Source organism: Sciurus carolinensis, chromosome 8 (genome assembly GCF_902686445.1).
Source record: "Sciurus carolinensis chromosome 8, mSciCar1.2, whole genome shotgun sequence".
Lineage (NCBI taxonomy): Eukaryota > Metazoa > Chordata > Mammalia > Rodentia > Sciuridae > Sciurus > Sciurus carolinensis.
Genome location: NC_062220.1, coordinates 96,705,203 through 96,728,225, shown reverse-complemented (window position 1 = coordinate 96,728,225; position 23,023 = coordinate 96,705,203). Strand labels below are relative to the sequence as shown.

The following is a 23,023-nucleotide window of genomic DNA, read 5'->3' as shown; positions in this document are numbered from 1 at the left end:
CATTTCATGGAGGTGGCACAGTGTCACTTCCTAACACTCACCATAGCAGGACTAGAAGTCTAGAGAGGGTGTACATGATGGCTCCAGAGTATCTCTCTTCAAAAATTTCTATTACCTTTGTTTGATTACCAGCTCACCAACTCAGTACAACCTGAAGTCTGGCTCTGGGGACATTGGAAACAACTTTGGTTGCACAGAGCAAGCCTGGCTCTACCACAGAAGAGTCGCTCAGGAGCTGGGTCTGATGGTGGAACCCTGCAGACCCACAACTTCCCTTCAGGGCCAAGTCCCCTTCCTTGCCCTGCCTACCACCTTCCCTCATGGCCATCCGCCTAACTACTTAGGGGTCCTTAGGTACAATACTGTAACTGAAGACAAATCCCCAGTTCCCCTGGAGTCAAAGCCAGGTCTAATTCTCCAAGGTTCACTGCAGATGTGTGACCTCTTAGAAGTTCTTCCCAATACCCTGGAATCTCATGGTCCTGGAGTGATCTGGTCCTGCCTCCAGGTTCTTCCCATCCCTGGTCCAACTTAGTCTTCTTATCTCTGTCTCTGTCTCTCTTTCTCTCTCTCTCTCTCTCTCTCTCTCTCTCTCTCTCTCTCTCACACACACACACACACACACACACGCACACACACACACATCTCTAAAACCATCATTTCCTATCATATATACTTCACAAAGTCACCAGAGAATGGAGAACATCTACTGAACCCCTGCCAGGGTAGGGTGGACTAATAATACCCCATATCCCTGAGTATTTTCTATGCATCTGAGACTGTGCCAAGTGCATTACTCACAAGATCCTTTTTAGTCCTCTGGCAACCCATGAGGTCCTTGTCATGGAGGAGGAAAGGGAGGAGAAACAACTTGCACCACATAGCTGTTGTACTCTTTAAAGCACTGAAATTCTTCAACAGGACCTCTGGGTGACATGCTCCCATGACAGTACTGAAGCGAAGCACGTGTATTTGGCAGAGTTTGCTTTTCAGTGTTTGTTGCTTCCTCCAAAGTAAGCAGCACACTCGTGGTTCTGTGAGTGCAAAGTGCCTAAGTGAGCCACCTTTGTCTCCAGCCAGGCCTGTCTTCATGTTCCATCCCCAGTCCCTGCAGGTGTCTAGCTTTTGACAAGTTCCTAAAAATAACAGCCTCACTTTCCATGCTTCTAATCTGAAGTTAATGATATGGGTAACAGTGGGTTGTTTTCAGCATTTAATGAAACAATGCCCATAAGCCAATGCATAGGGTGCTAGAACACTGGGGTCCCCCAGCGATTGCCATCACTGCTTTTATTCTTCTGCCCGTGTTCTTTAAGCGTTTCTCAGAACTCCCACCACTCAGCCTTCTTCCCTTCACCTTGTGGTTAGATTTCTGTCTCTCCTCTCTCTGAGCCCCTTCCTCCCTTCCCCATTTCTTTCAGCAATTACCAATTAGGGCCTGAGCTGCTGCTTCCTGGGTGCTGCTCAGGCCCTACCCCTGCACTGAGCTGTGGCTCATGGAAGCAGTCTGACACAAGCAGTCACACTGGCCCCTGTCATCCTAGTCAAAACGTAGAGCCATGCTGGGCTACCTCACCCTCCTGTGGGTTCTTCTATTTCCAGGTAAGTCCCCCACCTTCTTTTGGGGTGAAGTCTTCAGAGACTGCCAGACATGGGCTGCCCCTACCTCACTGCTCTCTCCCTTGCAGCTGGTCATTCACTCATCCAACTGGAGCAGCCAGCCCAGGTCCGGGGACACAAAGGAAGCTCAGTCTTTCTGCAGTGCTTGATCCACATCAGGATCAACTACATCCACTGGTACCGGCAGCAGGAGGGCCAGGCCCCCCAGAGACTTCTCTGGATGAGTGTATCCAGCAGGAATGTGCAGTGGGATTCAGTTCTGAAAGCAGATAAAATCACAGGCTTGAAAAACAACGATGGCAGTCTCTGTTCCCTTTTGGTGCTGAACCTGGCGAAGAGTGACGAGGGCATATACTACTGTGCGGCTTGGGACCAGCACAGCCCTGCGTACTAAGCCAGATCGTGCACAAAAAGGTCTCTTACTCCCTGATCCTGCCAGGCCATGACTGGCACTGACTCTTGGTCCCTTGAGTTGCCCTGTTTCATGCAAGTGAAAAAGCCTTGTCCCCTCTCTCTCTTCCTCTGAAACTTCCCCAGATGTCCCTCTCTGTTCTTTCACTGTAGGTAAGGCTAAAGAGATGTGAGCTCTCAGTCTGGTGCAGGCTTGGGAACAATCCAGTCAGAAGGAACCTTTTAAAAGTTCTTGGTTCAGCATTTCTGCTGCATTGGGAAGATAAGTCTTGCTGATCAATCCAGTGGTCACTGACTTGATGAAGTTATTGAGTACTTGAAAGTAGGTACTGCAATAATTCAAGCTGGGATGGACACTAGTTCTAAAATACAAACATAAACCATACTTTGGTGTGTTACTGGAAGAAAGTGATGTACCTCATGAATAACTTTTTTATTTATTGAATGTTAAAATGATTATATTTAGGATATCTTGGACTCAGTGATAATAGTGTTATAACTAGATTTACCTGTTTCCTTTTACTTTTTCAGTAAACCCCATAACAATTTTACATTAGTGGCTCATCTTAGTAATTCCCATTGATTTCTATTGGATAGAGACCAATTATTAGAGATTGATAATTTCAGAATCTGCCCATCTCCCCTGAGGAATGCACAAATAAAATATTTGCAAAGATTTCAAGGGTGAAGGACTCTTGGTAGATTGGCCACTCAATGATTCAATACTGAGAGTAGAAGCCTACTTTGTTTTCCAGCTTCCACATTTTGGCCCTACCGCTGATCTCACAAGGCAGTAGAGTCAGCAATTGGAAATTTGGGAAATAGCATTGAGCATGCTCAGCACCCTCATCCATTGTCAGGGCTGACACCCAAACGGATGTTAGAAGATGATCATCATGTGGGGGATGGGATAAACCATGTATGAAACCTTGGACCCTTTTCTCTCTCCAGTCCTTGAATACCACCCAGTGTGGGATAGGGAGGCACCCTAGCTTCTCTGGCTTTTGTTTACTCATTTGAAAGATACAGGAGTTTAACCAAATGTGAATATTATTTCTGCATTAAAGTCAAGTCAAGATATCACTATGTCCACTATCTTCATAAAAAACTAACCTCCATAAAAGAAAAATAAATGAATAAAAGGAAGAAAACCTGTGTTCCGATGATCCAGCACCAAAGAGAAAATCCCTCTGCTGCTCTATACATGGAAGAAAAACAGCAAAAGGCTCTTTAAATTCTAAGCTGAGCCACACATACTTCAGATAGAGCACTAATCTCCAGAATCTATAAAGAACTCAAAAACTCTACACCAAGAGTACAAATAACCCAATCAACAAATGGGCTAAGGAAATGAGCAGACACTTCACAGAAGATGTACAAGCAATCAACGGATATATGAAAAAATGTTCAACATCTCTAGTAATAAGAGAAATGCAAATCACAAGTACCCTAAGATTCCATCTCACCCCAATTAGAATGGTGATTATCAAGAACACAAGCAACAACAGTTGTTGGAGAGGATGTGGGGAAAAAGGTACACTCATACATTGCTGGTGGGGTTGCAAATTAATGCAGCCACTCTGGAAAGCAGTGTGGAGATTCCTTAGAAAACTTTGAATGGAACCACCATTTGACCCAGCTATCCCACTCCTTGACCTATACCCAAAGGACTTAAAATCAGCATACTGCAGAGATACAGCCATATCAATGTTCATAGTTGCTCGATTCACAATAGCCATATTGTGGAACCAGCCTAGATGCCCTTCAATTGATGAATGAATAAAGAAACTGTGGTATACATTCACAATGGAATATTATTCAGTCATAAAGAAGAATAAAATATGGCATTTTCAGGCAAATGGATGCAGTTGGAGACTATCATGCTAAGTGAGATAAACCAATCCCAAATAAAACAAAGTCTGAATGATCTCTCTGATAAGCTGATGATGATACATAACGGGCGATGGGAAGGAGGCAAGAATGGAGGAAGGATGAATTGTATAGAGGAAAAGGGGGTGGGAGGAGTGGGGGAAGGAAAAATAGCAGAATGAATCAAACATCATTACCCTATGTAAATGTATGATTACACAAATGGTACACCTCTACTTCATGTACAACCAGAGAAGCAAGTTGTATCCCATTTGTTTACAATGAATCAAAATAACTAAATTATAAAAAAAAATTCTAAGCTGAACCTACATGCCTTTTCAATGGAAGAGTCAACAATTATATATGACTTCATCATAAAATCAATAAAATAAAAAAATTAATGACTGGAAATGATTCTGAAGGAAACTGATTCATCAGATTCCTTAATTCATAGTTTTTCTCTCACCTTCAGATTTTGTGGCTGGAGATTTATAGTTAAAATACACCTGGCTTCTGCAAGGGCCACCTATTGATATCCCACAGTGAAGCCCCAAGTCAGGTGGGAGAGGGGATGGGCAAAGAGGGACTGAGACCTACTTTCCTTTTGTTTTCATTTCCTCCCCTTCATTCCCTGTTTGCCTCTGTGCTGATAAAGGTGGATGTGCACAGGATAGAGAGGCCCTGCACCTCTCCCAGAACCTGGCTCCAGACAGGAGTGAATCCTGTGAACTGGCAATGATGAAGGAACTGGCCCTTAGGAGAAACAAACTCCTCAGTCACTTCCTTACCAACAAGATCCTCACCTTTAGGATAAGCACAGCAACGTTCCAAAATTTTTATTTCTAAGAAGTGGTCCCAAGTTCTTCTCTTCATTGTTACTTGCTTCTGGGAGCCTTGCTCCTGGTCTGTCTCTACAGGAGGGATTCAGCATGACAGGAGCAGGGCTGGTGTGCTTATGATGCTCACCTGGACCTGTCCATCAAAGGCAACATGACGGAAAATACCACTAGTTTCTGAGGGCTTGCTGTGTGTCGGGCACTGTTGCTACCTCTACCTGGGCTAACTGATTTATGTCTCACAAACATCCAAGAAAGTGGGTCCCGATTTTATTATCACCAGATAAATGAGAAAAAGCAGAGGGAGGTATTGAAATGGCACAGGCTTTGTAGCCAGATAGAACCAACCTCAAATCTGTCAGGGACGAGGTATTAAATCTTGAACCTTTTCTGTATTTGCTTCCCGTCAGGCCCCATGGAATTATACTAAATTTATAGAGTTCAGTGTGTTAGTGGCTACAAAGTTGTTTGAAGGCATTAAGTATTTGGTAATTATTCTTAAAAAATTATACTTTAAATGGTGATCTTTCACTGACATCAACAAGAGGAGAAATACTTCAAGGTTCACTCTTCCACACATTCTTCCATTCTTTCTCCTATTTCACAAACACCCGGGAATACAAGAAATTAAAGACATGGTCTCACTTCCTTGCTCATGGTTCCCGGATGAGTCCAATGAGAGAGAACAATGAGTGAACCGGCCAAGGCTTGAGCAGGAAGGGCTACGAGAGAGGCAGACACTAGGTGGCGCCACTAGAAAGCAATTGGAGGCACATCCGCCCCTGACTTCCTGGCTGAGAAGCTTCCTAGAGGAGACAGTGCTGAGCTCTGTCTCAAGATGAGCACGAAGTGTGGAATATATAGTAGTCCAGACAGGAAAACTGCCAGTCAAGCCATAGATTTGGATTATGTGATTCTGGGGAGAGAGTGGCTGAAGATGGAAGAGAAGGGAGGAGGTGTCACCTCATAGAGGCCTCAGGTCTTAACAGCTCTGAACTTGATCCTCAGAAGCAGAGTTGAGCAGGGTGAAGAAACCTAAGCAGGGAAGTGACTAGGTGAACTCAGTCCCCAGGTGGTGGGGAAGTTGGGAGGGAGGGACCAAGTTGGTCACAAGGCAAAGAGTGGTTGAAGGCAGGGTGAGCCAGGGAATGTTTAGGTAGCAGAATCCACAGCAATTGAAGTATGAAAAATCAGAGAGAATTGAGGCTGACACTCAGGTCCCTGGAGTGAGCAGTGGTGGTCCTTGGATTAGGGAGCTGTTTTGCCTTAGGGGGTGAGTTCATTGTCTCTGTTCATTTTCACTTTGAGGTCCTGTGTAGAGAAACTTGTAGCTGTCTGAGCTGGAGATGTGCACATGGAGCCCAGGAAACAGGAGTGGGCTGGAGATGGATGAGTAATGTCCCATCATCCCTTCTCTCCTCCTCTACAGGATAATAAAGCCCACAATTGGGGAGTGACCACTCAGGCAGAGTAGGTAAAGTGAGAACAGAAATCTACCCAACAACCACCTTTAAGCATTTTGTTTAAATACTTCATCACAGGTGAAATGTCTTGATTTGGTGTGGGGGGAGGGGAGCAGAGAAAGCGAACTCAGTAATCCTTAAAGAGGGAACAGTGCTTCCTAGAGGAGAGGCTGGGATTTAGTACAGATGTATAGCTCATGTAGCTGGGAGAGGACATGACCCTCACACTTAAACAGAAGCCAGCCACCAGGAATGGAATATGAAGACCCGTGAAGGTGGCCAGGTGACCCCATGCTGTAGGATGTGAGAGTATCTGAACAGGGACTGATGAAAGAGTCTCCAACTGGGTGAAGATGACCCTCTCTGTGAGCCAAATGATACACAACGCAGCTTGACCACTCACCGCCCTGACCTGACAGGTGGGGTTATTGAGAATTTATTCTAGGAAAGATACTGAGTGGATTAAAAGAAAGAAAGAAAGAACACACCACTGCTAACGACTGTGACTCATGCCGTCTCTCTGTTAGGCAGCTCTCTGTGGTCAGGTGTCCTACCACTGCATCTGTTTCCCTAGTTGCCTTGCCTTGCCCACCGTGGGAGCTGCATGAATAACAACTGTGTAAGTCGGTCATCTCACAGTTCAGAGTTGCCAGCTATACTCCACAATCTGACATATGGTGGACCTTGTGTTCTTATCTTCACATAATGAAAGCGCTAATAGCTGCACAGGGAGGCAGGAAGGATGCACAGGGAGGCCCATTTCACCTGCCCAGTGGGGAGTTTAGCTTCTTGACTCAGCCAAGCCACAAAACCACAAAGGTCTGAGCCTCTTCACAGTGAGGACTCTGGCTGCCCCAGAGAAGAGCACAGTTCTCAGCCATGCTGTCACTGCAGCCAGCAGGGATTCTGGCCATCCTAGGAGTTTGTAAGTTTCTTTCTTTCTTTCTTTCTTTCTTTCTTTCTTTCTTTCTTTCTTTCTTTCTTTCTTTCTTCCTTTCTTTATTTTTAATAACTTTTGCCTGATATTCTCTAATTTTGTATTTTTATAAAGTTCCAAGACTTTGTTCTATTTACTGGGACTTCTTTCTTTCCAGTGTGTGTGTATGGTGCACGTCACCTGGAGCAACCTCAACATTCCATTACTAAAACCCTCTCCAAAACAGCACGCCTGGAATGTGTTGTATTTGGAGTAACTATTTCTGCCTTGTCCATCTACTGGTATCAGGAAAGACCTGGCCGTGCCATGGAGCACCTGCTGTCCATTTTAGCTGATGACACTGTCAACCTGGAACCAGGCATTACAGTGGGCAAATTTGAGGTGGACAAGATACCTGAGACTTCTACATCTACCCTCACCATTCACAACGTAGAGAAACAAGACTCGGCTACCTACTATTGTGCCTTCTTGGATGTGCACAGTAACAGACTATCAGAGTCATTTCAATCAGTAAATGATCTTTGGTTCTTCATTCATTATTATGAGTTGGAAAACCACATAATCTGCCTGCTTTTTACAGTATCCTAGGTAATTGTTCAGTGGTGATTTTACACAGAGTTGCTAAATTCTGTATTTTCTGGACCAAGAGGCTTTATATGAAAATGAAACAATGCTCAGTCTCATCTTTTTCAGACGTTTTCTTTCTCTGCAAGTGTTTTTCTATGTCTCCCATTTTTATTCATCTGGGACAATCTCCCCACTCACTGTATTCTTTTATACCAAGAGGTCATAATAATTTTTTGAGATTTCTTTTGTCCTAGTCAATTTGCATTACAATATTTTTCTCAGATCCATGCATGCCCCTCAATTAGGAAAAAAAGGCATTAGATAGTTTTTATTTTCCTAGAGGGTAGGGTATAAGAAACACTGCAGTATCTAACCATATCCAGTAAAGACTGCAATGACATGTACATCTCATGCATGCCTTGTAGTGGGTGATGTTTGATTCTGCACAAAACTTGGAAACCCTCCTTCTAATACAGTCCAAGCCCAAGGTCTACTTTGATTTGGGGTTTGTGGTGTAGTTCACTTTTTTGGTCTGATTCCATTAATCTGACAATCATTTTCAGTAGACTTTTTTGAGCGAAGTATTATACACAGCAGAAATTACAAGTCTTGTTTGTTGTGTCAAGGCTGGAGGTTGCTCCTTTTGAGTCACTTTCTGCTTCCAGGTTGCAGTTTGCCACTGCAATGACAGAGCTCAATTTAAAGGCATCTCATGGTTTTAAATCTCCATAAATTATGGTTACATATAGCTCAGTTCATGATGTGTTGTTTAAATTTATCCATGAAACACTTTCTTGAAATATGTTCTTAAATATATAAACAGAAAAAATAAATAAATTTGTGCTGATAAAAGAGTTGAGGTATGAATGATTCTGAGTCTTGTCTTCTCCAATAGCCTTTATACATACATTCTGATTCTTTAACACCTCAATACTGATCTGCCCAAGCATACAGAGGACAAAGTAGTGAGGTCATAGGTCTCCCACAGAGACACTCAGGGCTGACTTGGCTCTCCCACTTTGGGCTGTGTGGTGATGCACAGGCTATTGAGCCACTGCAGCCAAATATCCTCACCTGTAAAGCAAAGATTTTGTAATTATCTTATATTTTTCATTAGAAAACTCCCCCCACAAACTAGTCATGTGGGAAAAGTGATATTTATTACTTAGGAGTTGTCTTATGGAAGTCATCATTCTAGAAATTGCTAGACCCCCTTGAAAAGTGATGTTTGATACTCGTCTTGAGTACTCTTTTTTTCAGTCCTGTGAACTGTTTTACTAGAGGCAACCTAGGGTACAGAAACTGGCAGAGTCTTGGGAGTGGACATCTCCAGACACTGACCTCTTGAACTCATGAATATTTTTCTGTCATTTTTGTAGTTTTTCAACTAATAGGAAACAATAATTTTTCAGTATTATTTTAAAATTTACTTTTTCAAAGAATTCATATGCTTCATGACATGACTGTTTCTGCATATTATTCAGCACTTAGAGATAACACCTGAAAGTTTTGGATAGAAAGCCTGTGATGGGCTCTGCTTGGCCACTATTTTTTTTTTTCCTCTTCTTTAAAAACAGACACTTCTTGTAATAAATAAATTGTGTCTTTCTTCCTGATTCCTCCTGATATAGTCCAAGAAGTGAGAGACAATGTTGATGCTTTGGGTAGCTTAGCGGGCTTGTGAATCTTCTTTGGGACCTGGGATTTCAAGTTTGTGGGTTCAGGGTCCAGGGAAGAATACAGAGATTCCTCAAGTTGGTTAACTGCTCTGGAAGAGAATGGCCTTTCCAAGCCCCACCTTTTGGATCCTGGACAGGAAGCTTCTGGCCATGGGGTGGATGCCACTACGTCTTGGCCACTGTGGAGGATGCAGTCAACTCAAGGCCACTAATAAGGGAGGGAATACTGGCCTACCCCCCTTCCCTCTTCCCAGTCTCCTTCTGGTGCTTCTCTTAGCTGGTCCCAAACATCACCTGGACATCAATCAACCATTAATGCAGCCCATGGGTCAGACCCTTAAGGAGTGTGGATGGAGGAGAGAGGTGGAGAGTGGATCTGGAGGAGTAGAGAAGACGCAAAGCAGATGCCAAAGAAGTAGGTTAGGCTTATTCCCCAGTGAGCACAGCACCCTGAGAGCCAGAAGAGAAATTTATCCAGTTGTGTTCATTTCTCTTTCCACAAAGCCACCACGATCAGATCTCTAACGTGACAGGATACATGACTGGCCCTTCAGTGACACACAGGGACCTGGGCAAGTCTTGAGGGAGTATCATTAAGTTCTCTTCTTTTGATTACTTTAAATAGAGAGATTCATGTAGAATACTTGTAATGCATTTATTCTTGTGTTAAGTGATGGATTCTCATCTCAGATATCTGCGGACTTGTTAAGTAAATCACCAACACATAGGCAGGATAAATTCAATAATGTAAGAGATCTATATTTAGATGAATGCTTATCGTGCTTTGTGAATCAATATTATGATACATCCAATTCTGTGCACTTGATATATTTTCCTTATTTGTGTGCAGTGCTTGGAATTAAACCCAGGGCATCACAAAGGTTGGGCAAGTGCTCTATCATTGAGCTACCCTCAGACCCTCGATGTTCTTTAAAACCATAGATAACAACAGAGTGGCAAAAGAATCCCTACTCTTACTTACCTGTTGAGGGAGAGGAGTGCCTGCCACATTCATCTAAAATTCCACCCCACACACTGTTGCTAAAATGGATCTCTCTCTCCTGTAGATTCAATCCACTTCCTTGACACTTTTAAGTCATCTTTTCAGTATTTTAATTACATTCTGTAATTCTACAGTGGTCCTATTGCCTTTATTTTGTTAACTTACAAAGTTGCAGAATAATTATTGAAATTTATTCTTATTTGTAGAAAGTTTGCAGTTCTATGGGTGGTAGATTACTTGAGTTCTTATTTTCTTTGTTTAGTCATAAAAAATCCTGAAAACAAACCCTACTAAACCAAAATGAAAACAGCACATCAAAACAACAAAAATATCAAAGAAAATCTAGAACAGTTTATGTGCACAGGATTGAGTATGCAGAGTATTCTCTCAAGGACCTCAGTTCTATAGGCAAATAAAAATATTAATAAAGGTTCTGATAAGATTATAGCAATAATTGCTACTGTGTATTGAGCACTTATGTGCTAGACACAATAGGAAGCAATTTATATACTTAATTCTAATTTTTTTAAAAAACAAAAACTTGCCATTAGTATTACCTCAATGTTATTGATATCTTATGGCTATAAGTTTGAGACTTTAATCAATTAAGTGACTTAATAGCTGGTATTTGGACCTAGTTCTGTCTGATTACACAATACTGCATTGATTGCAGAGTGAATTGCAAAACAAAACAAGTGCTTTCAAATGGAGACATTTTGAGAGGAATTAAAGAATTTTTTCCACCCACATTATGATCTGTTTCTTGACCTGCATCCTTAAGCTCCATTCTCCAGGATCACATGAAGGCACTTCAACTGTTTAAATAGAGTGTTTACTTAGAAACCATCTGCAGATAATTTTATTATGCAATCAATTTTTTCTCACATTAAAGTTCTAAGGATTTATATTTAAACAAAGAAAAGGGGCATAACAAAAAAACTGTGTTTATTGAGCAACAGAAAGGCATCAAGATGGAACACAAAGACATACCCCTTGATTATAAGCTTTAACCCACTAGGGAGCACAGAAATGTTATCCAAGGTGGATAGAAAATAGAGTTTGAACTACCCAAAACCACGATCTTGCCTGAGATAGCCATGTTCTGCTCTGTTTCCTGTACAACTGTCCAGGGAGGAACTGGCAGGGGCTGAGGACCAAGCAGGAGTCAGATCCTGAGCTTTATCTAGTTTTTCTGACTTAGATATTATCACCCACTTCTAATCGATGATGGTTGTGGCAAACACAGACACTCTGCAGCATCCAAGATCCTGCAGACATGGCCAGCAGCAGGTAAGGGATTTAAAACCATGCATGACTGTCATTAAAACTTGCCCTTTCCCATCACACTACACTGAACCACCAGGACCTGGAATCCAGTGCAAAGAAGAGAAGATGGGGTTAGGTTTCTTTATTTGTGAAGGTGCAGACTGCATTCCTACAAAAATGTAACCAAGTAGAAAATTTGTTTAATGAAAAGTATTGAGACTGAGAGAATTATAACTCATATATGATTAAGCAATCAAATAGCTTGAAAGTTTGGGTAAGTAAGTTTGAGTAATATTACTCTGTTATTGACTCTGTACCTCAAAGGAGAGAAAGAATTGAACAAATGGTTCCTTGATTTCACTGTGATCTAAGTTTCCTGAGAAGGCAGAAATGAGTGGGTCATAGGGAAAGCATCATGGTGCCAAACGATTTAAATGAAAGTACTGCCAAATAAAAGAAATAAAAAGTCCACTTTTATCACACAACCCAGTAGAAATAGTAAGAAGAATGCACTAAGTGGTTTTGCTATCAAATTCTTTCACATGCAAAGTCATGTCTTGGGAGCATAATTTCTCCAAATTTCAAACATTGTAGATCTTTATTACTTTTTAATCACACCTTTGTATTAATTACTTTTCTCAGGTTCCTTGGGTACAGGAAAAATAGGACAGTGCAGGCATTTCCATCCTTGACAATCTGTGGAATGAGGTGGGCTATAGGGTGTTTCTTGGGGAAGAAGGTGAGGTGGCTGCTCAGGACCTTAACCATGAAGCTCCATTACCCAGGGTATCTACTAGGAGAGCAAAGCTGAGGATCCCACAGTGTCTCTTCCCTCTGGAGGGGCTACTGATATCATTTAAACCAAGGAACTAAGACCACATACAAAGTAGAAACCCAATCCAAAATGGTAGTCACAACAGTAGGTCTGTGCTGAACCTGCTTCAACAAGGAGGCAGGGAAGGGAGGAAGAAGAATGGAAACAATAGAGAATCCACTGAACTTTAATGTTATGCCTTGTGCTATGCCCAGTTCCTTTCTTAAACTGATACTGAGAGACAGGTGTGCTTATTTCACTTTTACAGTTGAGATCACTGAGTGTCAGAGAGCACCAAGCAAGCTAATAAGAGGCAGAATTGGAAAGAGAAGCTGGACTTGGCAGTTTCAAGCTCTCTTTTGTGACACACCAAGTCGACTTGGTGTGAAGAAATGGGATAGAGTTCTAGCTGTACCATTTACTGGCTCATTCCCTCTGAGACTCCCCTGGATTCAAAATATCATTGATTGAGTAGAATTAGTCAATGTTCATAAAAGTGTTTTGGAAATTTTAACCACCATATAAAAGTAAGGGATTGTGGTTTTATTTTAGCATCTTTCATTCATTCCAATTAGATCTCCAGAAAAATTATTTCCGAATGATAGACAATATTTATGGAGCTATCACTATAGGGAAGGTATTGTGGTTTATGCATGAAAAAGATTTAATAATCACTAAAACTCATAGTCTGATGTCAAAAAAGGGACTTTAGCATGGAGTATATGAAAGTAGCAGGCAACAACTGGTGAAGCAAAGCAGGAAGCAGTGCCATCTGCTAAGGGATAAAAATATGGTTATGCACACTTCTGTTTCTCAAGAAAATATATTGTGGCAAAGAAGATTAAATGATTTTACTCATGAGTGAATATCATGATAATTTTTTTTACATTGGAATTTAGTGAGAGTTTCATTTTGTTCCCATCTTGGCAGAGACCTAAATTCAGGAAAATGGTAGTTAGTTATATGTTTTTCTTAAAACAGCAGCTAAACCACTAATTTTCATCTGTGGGAAATCCCCCCCACCCCAGGGTCCATTGGCAATGTCTGAAGACATTTTTGGTTGTCACAGCAAGACAGGGGAAACACTACTGGCTTCTGGTGATAGAGTCCACAGATGCTGCTAAACACCCTTCTGTTCATAAAACTGCCTCTATCCTCCTCTACCATGACCAGTGACTACATAGCCCCAAATGTCAATAATGCAGAGGTTGAGAAAACCTGGACTAGATACATTTCCCAAGGATTTGCTAAGTGGGAGAAAAAATTGTTTACCCCAACCATTGGCTCATGAGCTATGTCCAGACTGTACATAAGGGGAGCATAGCGATTTTCCTGCAGACTTTCTCTTTAAAGCACTGTTGGGAGTGTCATGGAAACGTCTTCTTCTCCCAGAGAGGAGGCAGGGAATCAGTGTACCCACATCCACGCCAAAAGGGACTTGCTATGTGCTGGATCCAACACAGTTCCAGAGAAGAACCCTGTGTGAGAGTAATGGGTGGGTTTGACCTGTGTTGTGAAGGTCTGGTATGCACAATGACCATGATGACCTCACCTGGAGAAGGCTACAAGTGGCTTCATATCATGGCGGACTTTGTAATTTGGTCCAACTTTCCCCTGACATCCAAAAGAAAGCATTCTAAAAGTTTCTAGAATGTAATTTTTACCTTTAAATGGACTGATTATTTTGGAATCCTATAGAAAGGATGGATCTGGGTGCAGAGGCCTGAGATGCCCATTTTCTCTTCTTACACTCTAGGAATCTTTCCCTCACATCCTGACCTATCAACTACTACTTCAGTACCCCATCTCCTCAGTCTTATCCTTTGGCATGCAGTGTGGAAGACAGGATGTTATAGCTACAGCATCCATTTGCTTACCACTCCAGAAATATGAATTTATTCCCTATTTCTCAGATTTATTAATGGATATTTAGAAAATGAATGTTAGTCTTTTGGTAACTTTGGTTTGGCTGGAACTGCTTTTGTTGAAATTGAATAAATACAATGAAAGCAAGTGGAAATACTTATTTCAGTAACAGAAAGGAAGCCTATATTTTTACTGCCTGTTATCCAGGCACAACTTTTCAAAACTCCAAACAATGTTTTCGAGGATTGGATATTTATTTGGGGAGAAAAAGAAATCCTTATTTAAGGTCAGTTATAAGCAAATAATTCCACCCAAGAAGTATATAAATTCTGTCTGCCTCCTTTGGGTATTTAACATAAAATTCACAGAAAAATAAAATATTGTGACCTAATATAATGACCTCTGAGAACCTACTATGTCATTTGAGCCAAAATAATGAACATGCCCACCCCTGGACAAGTCTGTGACCACATCCTCCCCAACATGGAGCTGCCTCCTCCAGTCTTGAGCTCTGCCAGGCCTCAGCCCCAGCCCGCAGCACTTCCTGTCTTCCTCAGCTTGATGCCTCCCTATCAGAGGAAACAGGAAAGGGAGTCTGATGGCTATCAACTGCACCCCAAGGTGCTAGTAACTGTGGCCCCAATGTTTGTTTTGGCATCATTTCCTGTTGAATCTGGTTCAAATGTAGATGCTGAGTATGTTGAAATTGCCTGACCATCTCAGAGAGCAGGCAAACTCCACTATTCCATTCCCCTGAGATTTTCAGTAATGATGAAAACTCAGGATAAAAGTACTGGGAAGGAGCAGGGCTTCCATTAGTGCCTCATAATGTGCTAGATGTTCTAAATGTGCTCCAAATCTGAGGGTATCATCATAAATTCCCTGAAAATAGACCTACTCCTAGAAAAAAGAACTGATGCTTAGAGATGATCACTGTATTTCAGTTTACACAACTGGGCCACTTAGAATATCCTCATAGATTACTAACATCATAAGAACATATTGTGGAGTTTCAGGGTAAATGTGGGCTTATCCAGATTTACGGCCTACCCAAGCCAAACCTGGTTAGGACAGATGGAACAGATGCCCAGGAAGTCATGGCTAAGTTTCACCTTGGGCACACGTATTGGGAAGAGATCCCATTCTCAATATTCTGCCCCAAGACCCTTCTCCATGACGGAGGGAAAAGATTATGTAAGTCACGTATCTTCTCTGTTGTTATGAACTTGGTTTAGCAGAAAATGTCATGGGAGGTCTACAAGGAGAAATATTAAAACAACATTGCCTGGACTTAAGCAAGTGATCAAAATGTGTAATGAGGATCACGTTTTAAAAATACATACTGCCCATATTTTCATTCTTTCCTGTAAGTCATGTCTCCTATTTCCCTTTCTTTATAAAAGCTGAATCATGCGATTTATTTATTTATTTATTTATTTATTTATTTATTTATTTATTTATCTATTTATCTATTTATTTTTTATGGTGGCGGATATTGACCCCAGAGCCTTACACAGTCCAGGAAAATATGCTCCATCACTGAGACACATCCCCAGCTAAACCATGAGATTTAAAACCCATGGAAAGAGATCACAGATGTGATCAGAACAAACTTATTTTTGAGTTTATTGTAAGAGAGTGAGCATCAAGACAAGATTAAGTGTAAAGCAAATTCTGTTTTCTAATGATGAATCTTCATTTATAAGTCAAAAGACAGCCTGGAAAACTAAGATCAGAATTTTACAAGAATTGTTAAAAAAGTAAAAACTCAGCGTATGAAATCAGCATTCACCCAGAGAGACAGGTGGCATTTCCAGTTGGGGAGAGCTGTGAGATGATGGGAAGAGTTTTAGAGAGGCAAATAATTGATTGAAGGCCATTCCTGTTTCCTATCCCCTGAGTACCCTAGCCAAGAAGAGATAGAAACTCCAACAGAATCCAAGATAGACTGGGGGAGAATCTGAGAGCATCAGTTGATGTTGAGCTTCTCCAGTATCACCATGGTAGAACTTCACCAACAGTGGAAGGTGTAAACAAATATGAGCCCAACCCAGCACTACTTTTAGCGCAGGTGTATGCAGGGTACAGAGGTGCTGCGAGTGTCAGGGATCATAGTGCAAGGGATTAGGGTAATAAGCTGCAGGTGGAAAGTTTGCATCCCAAGGGCATGGTGTGGAGTCAACAGTGGTGAGTTCAGGTTAGTTAGTGAACCAGCAGATTCAAAGGAGTCCAAATCCCAGATGCTAGAGGGCAAAGTGCTTGACACTGCTGGGGACATAGCCAGTAGCAGAAATATGACTGTGAGGATGATACCCGGCACTTAGTGAGCTCCAGGGTGGCGATGGCAGCAGGAGTGTTAGCAGAGCTCAGGGCCCCAAGTCAATGCCCACAGACTGATTCAGGCAGCAGCCTCCGATTCTTTCCCACCTTCCCTACCTGAGACAAACACCAGTTTGAGGGTAGAGCCAGTCCTTCTAATGGTAGCCCATGGGACTTCTGGCATAGGGCCTTCTACCTCCGCCACATTTGGCTTCCAGTGTTGAGCACCACAGAAATGACATTTATTGGAAAAGATAGAAAACAAGGCCTCTGACTGAGGAGGAAGATGCAGCTGTCTGAGCCAGAGGATCCTTTTCTTTCACTTCTGTAGCCTCCGTGGGGCCTGTATTCATATTTGCCCAATGTGGGACCTGACAGGGGTGATACAAGGTCATTTATGACCACTGTCCAGGGTTAAAGGAGTCCTGATTTACTTAGATATCAGAGGAAAACCATATGGAAATCATGAAATGGCAGTGACAAACTTGGCTAAGAAAAGAACAGAGTAAAGGAAAGCTCCCAAGTGTGGAAAAAGATTACTAACAATATTCGATGACTTTCCTTGACTTACACAGGTTACTACTTAAAAAATAGTCACCAAAGTTTTCAACAGGGAAAGCTGAGGGAAATGAAATAGCTGAAAGGAGAAGGAAATTAAGTTTTAAAATGTTGTAGTGGTAATAATAAACAATGGGAATTTACTGTATGTCAGCAACAATCTATGCTGATATTTAATTTGTATAAAAATTTGATATATGTATAACTGTTGCAGCCATTTTCAGAGGAGGAATTTGAGACTTAAAGATATGAGTAAATTTGCACAGGACAGACATGTCTTAAGTGTAAACATGGGCAGTTAATAGCTGTAGACATTAAAAAAATGCCTCAATGCTGAAGGAAGTTGCTTAGAATGTATGATGAACTGAATAAAGAAATCAAAACTCTCTACATATAAAAATATTTATAGTTCATAGAAACATTTATATTGATGTATCTGCAAAGAAAAAAATCCAGAAATTAATAAACCATAATAATTATGGCAATTGATCTTGATATGATCATGGATGTTATCATTTTTATCTCCATCTTGTTTCTCTGAGTTTCTTCATGAGCATCTTTGCCAGCATGCTCTACTTTTCAGCTATGTGAATTTGTGGAGCCCCTTCACCCCTCTATACCTGAGTATCCTCATCTATATAATGTAACTACAAGTATCTATACTATCTGATTATTGTGATGGTTACAAAGGTGGAAAACATTTTTAAAACTAAACAAATGCCTATTAAATATTTGCTGTGGTAAAAATTAATATTTATTAAATATGCAATATGTAAAAATGGAATGCAGAGACAAAGAGTTCATAAAATAGCTCCTGGGCATTTCCAATAAAGCTAGGGCACCTTCCTGGTCTCACATTCATGCAAAGAGCCCTATCTTCAGATGCACAGACAAGCCTGCTGGGCACAGTGCTGAGTCTGCAGCCAGCACTGAAGGGCCCAAGAATCACCCTATCCACCCCTCCCTTCCTTCTCCTCAGTTCAGGCCATGCCCTCCTGACAATGACCAGAGGCATCCAGACACCAGGTCTCCATTTTTGAGGGCATAGCTTGGCATTCAGCATGTCACTGCTGGAAGCTGTCACCTTCCTTTACTTCTTGGCTGGAGTCACTGCGCCTATTTCATTCTTTCTTGATGAGTGACTGCAGTAATTCTTCCATGTTTTCTTCTCATATTCTTGTATTCTCCTTTTGAACTCACAGTTGGACTTGGATTGTTAAGAGTGGAGCAGTCAAATCTATCTGTTTCTGCAGAAATAAAGAAAAGTGTTAACATAAATTGCAAGATATTCAGCACGCATTTTGAAAATGAAGTCATTCACTGGTACTGGCGGAAACTGAATTAGAACTTGGAGCATCTGATTCAAGTGCCCTCAACAAAATCCCCATCTTGAGGTCCCTTGAATGGGAAGTATAGCAAAGTTGAGGCAAAAAAAGTATTCTCAAACTCTGTCTTCAGTTCTTACCATATATTCCGCAGAAAAAGAAGATGCAGCCATGTATTACTGTGCAGGGTAGGATACACCATATTATAATTGTTGAGACAACCCACACAAGATCCCCTCCTTGGGCCTGCGGCCTTCCACTCCTTCCCTACCGAGGCGACCTCAACCAGCTCCACAGCTGGCCTCCCAGGCTCAGGCTGCCTTCTCTGCAGCCCCCTGGGCTCTCCAGAAGCCACCGTGGGCCATGCTTACACTTGAGTTCACAGCAGGACCCGGATGCTGCACTTTCTTCACTTGACTCTATTTCCCAACCAATTCTAGCCCTGTCTGTGGACTGAGAGGCACAGGCTTTGCTAGTGTTCATCATACCAGCATCCAGAGACATTTGCTAAGTGCAAGGTGCAGGTAGATGGGGACTCATGGTGTGTCATTGTTGTCACACATAATGAAGACAGCCCCTGTGCAGTGCACCCATCTCTGGTCCACTGTACCATGAAGAAGCTGAAGCTTTGAGGAAAGGAGCCATCAAAGACAAGAAGTCATGCCCCTTGAACTAGGCTGAAGGGTTTAAGAATTGCAATTCTGGAAGTGAATGGGGGGATATCTGGGACATATTAGTATGGACCAGATGTCCTCTATATGGGAGATGTGGGGAAGAGGATTCTTCAAGTAGGACCCTGGTAGTATAGAGTTAGAGACACTGAGGCAATTAAATAGGTCCACAACACTGGAATAACCCTTGATTCTGCCTGTCAAAGAGAGAGAAGTTGCCAAGACCAGAAAAGCTAACATTGCATGTGTAAGTGCTTTAAGACAGTTATCAATTCTTGACATATTTCAGCTCCTTTAATCCACACTGCTGTCAGGTCTATTCTGTTATTGTTGTTATGCATATCTGACTCAGGAGATAAGTGAAGCACTGAGTGGTTCAGGTCCAAGTCACAAAGCTGGTCCATGGCAGGTGAGGGTTGGGACTCAGGTAATCTGGCTCCTCTAGACTATTATGCTAAATTGTTTATTTGTTTCAGGGGGATCAAATGAACGAGGCATAGTTCTTTTTTAAAAATTATTTTATTTTATTTGTTCTAATTAGTTGTACATGACAGTAGAATGCATTTATACATTTTGATAGGTCAAACATAAATAGAGTATAATCTCTCATTTTTCTGATTATACATATTGCAGGATCACATTGGTCATGCGGTCATACATGTACTTGAGGTAATAATGTCTGTTTCACTCTTCTTATCCAATGGAGGAGACAGTAGACCATCCTGAAACATTAATTGTTACAAATTATTATTGTGTGCTGAAGCCTGTGCCCTGGATGTGTCTTTAAAGAATACATGAAATGTGAATACATTACTAATTGAATAAGAAATCTTCTTATTTTCTATTTTTAATATTAGTGTTTACCATGGTCTTCTGTAAAGAATGTACATATCTCTCTATAATTTCCTATACATAGTGTTGAGCTTAATAAACATATCCAAGATAACATTAACATATTTATTCTCCCTGTTCCCCTATTTCCTATATGGATGCTATTTTGCTTAATTTTATGTGTATTTGAAGGAAACAGAAGGATTTGCAGATTAGACAGAAGTAAGAGCTGGAATTCATCATATGAATCATCAGCTCTTCTTTTCCTATCTCTCTTGGGCTTGTTTTTCTTGGATTCACATCCTGATCTAGGCTGTTTCTGACCATGACCAATTTTTAAAGGCGGGATCTTTGCTTTCATGAGCCTGAACATAAACTTCCTAGTTCCCTATATTTTTATGCATGTCAAAGAAAAATAAGCACCTGGGAGAAACACACTAAATGTAGGAAGATGAGACTTTACTAAGAAGAATGGATGGAAAATATGAATTAATCTTTTCCAAATAACTTTGCTAAATTCCCTGCATGGATTTTCTCATGTAAGGTAGAGATCACTGTGCCTTAGTAATGTAGTATCTCCAGAGGAGCTGGCTTTAGGAAAAAAAAAATTATAGCAGATTTTAATATGATCCCTAGAAAAAGTAGTGACACCATTAGAGATGAATGAAAAGGCAAATAATTTGTGTTGCATTCCAATGATAGAAACATGATAACTTAAAAATGACATTTTGTGCATTTATAATAAAAGTGAAAATGTTTTTAATCAAACATAATATAACACATAAAGTATGAATATGTGTATATTAACTCTCAAATACAGAAATGTCTGTATTGATGAAAATCATAAAATGAAAAAAAAAGTAGCTGGGTGTGGGTGCGCATGCTTGTAATCCCAGCAGCTCAGGAGGCTGAGGCAGAAGGATCATGAGTTCAAAGCCAGCCTCAGCAAAAGTGAGACACTAAGCAACTCAGAGAGACCCTGTCTCTAAATAAAGTACAAAATAGGGCTGGGGTTGAGTGCCCCTGAATTCAATCCCAAGAAAAAAGAGTACTGGAGTCTTAAGGTTTATTTCATAACAGGGTGAATGGGTTATTTTTTCTTTATACTTTACCCTATTTTCTACATTTTCAAAAAAGAGCTTCTATAATTTTTACAATTAAAATATTGTTTAACAAAACCATTTCCCTTTGTTTTAAGATGATAGTGAATATACAACTTGAAAGCTTCATCAAGGGTTACTATGTGCCAGGTACAACTATCTATACTTTTTGTTCATCATCATTTTTATGAGAGTGTAGTTTCTTATGTCTCTAAAAATATTTATGTAATTACAGATGTAGAAACTGAGAAAAAAATTTTTGTATAATTCAGTTTATATCAGAGAGGGTTAGTAGTCAATAGGGGTGCTTATTATCATGTCAGTAATTAGGATGTTTACCAAATTCTTTTAAGGACCTGCTATGTTTTCAAACATAAGGCTTACAAAGAGAAGAGAACATGGAACTGTGAAGGCCATCTAAAGTAAAATATGTGCAATGATTCAGATGTTTTACAATATAAGTATTATAAAAATTCTTAAAAGTAAATAATGAGGATTTTTATCATCATCATTTTGTAGCACATTTACTCAGATGTCTTCAGTGAGCACCTGTTACTTACCCAAGCATTACGACTGGGGCTAATTCATCTTTATCCTCCTCTTCTTACCTGTCACAGGAAGATCACTATAACACCACCTTTCAGGATTGGTGACACTGAAAATGACAGTAAAAGAATTTCATTTAAAACAACTTCAGTCAGTCCTCAGTAGACGTTAGGTGTGCTAGTAATTGTAAAGCCTTATTGTCACAAGTAAAAACAAACAATACTTAACAATAACCCTTTCTTTGAGAGTATATGTGAAAAAAATCCAAAGTTGTTTATCTAGTGCACTAAGGAGCCCCAGAAAGCAGTGAAGAGGTGTCCACAGTGAGAAGCCCATGCTAGATCTTAGAGAACTCCCCAGCAGACTTGTAGGACTCAGAATAATTGCAGGACTCAGAATAATTTCCCCATTATTATGGGGAAAGAGACATGGATGCATGGTATTCCAGGGACGGACTACCACACAGCCTCTGAAATCAGTGTATTATGAATGTAGCAGCAAAATTAGAAAATATGCACTTTACAAAATAAAGAAAAGTTTATGAAGTATATAATAACTTCTGAAAATGTACATTTGTTTTGATAGAAGGATTTTCTTAAAAAAGGGAATATAGTTGCTCAAAATTGTAAGAATGATCATTCTCAAGGTAAGAGGTTATTAAGTTCTTCCACACAGTTTCTTAATTTTGCATGTTTTCCTGAACAAGAAACTATGGTTTTGTTATAAAAAATATTTTGAAAAGTAATTTTATCTTGTTAGATGATAACAGTAATACTAAGAATGGATAACATCATTGAAGATTCATGATGTGTCAGGTACTAATATCTGAGCATTTTATGCATTACCCTTGTGTAATATGATAATTTAAGCCTCTTAACACCTCTAAAAATACATATGTAGGCACCATATACATGTGAACACTGAGGCCCCATATCTTAAATACCTCAGTTATGTTCTGCAGAGTTAAGTGATATAGGAGGGCATTAATTATCTCCAGTCCTAAAAAAATAACATTCATATAGATTATTTAAATACCTGTATTATTGCTCCCAATTATTTAGTCAGAATAAAAGAACATAAAGGCAATTATGCAAATCCCACTACATATATAATGATATATCTCTATATGTAGGAATAATAACAATCATATCTATTCATAAGTATGCAGAAAAACTCAGTTTTTTGTTTTTGTTTTTTTTTTGTGTGTGTGTGTATGTGTGTGTGTGTGTGTTGCTGGGGATTGAACCCAGGACCTTGTGCATGTGAGGCAAACTCAGAGTTTTTAATGAACCACTTAACCCTTTCTCCAATGCCCTCCTTTTCCAAATGGAGATGATCATAA

General features: G+C 40.5%; 2 gene segments (V, D, J or C); both read left to right on the top strand.

Annotated features, from left to right (window-relative positions):
* The first annotated feature begins 1,651 nt into the window (after nucleotides 1-1,651).
* LOC124991363 (T cell receptor gamma variable 4-like) lies at nucleotides 1,652-2,014 on the top strand. The segment is given in 1 exon segment: nucleotides 1,652-2,014. A coding segment is annotated over 1 exon segment (363 nt).
* Nucleotides 2,015-7,005: 4,991 nt separating this feature from the next.
* Nucleotides 7,006-23,023, top strand: part of LOC124990965 (T-cell receptor gamma chain C region C7.5-like) — a 52,574-nt gene continuing 36,556 nt past the window's right edge. Inside the window, 2 exon segments of the C gene segment in view lie at nucleotides 7,006-7,124; nucleotides 7,294-7,610. Of these exon segments, the coding sequence occupies nucleotides 7,079-7,124; nucleotides 7,294-7,610 (363 nt within the window).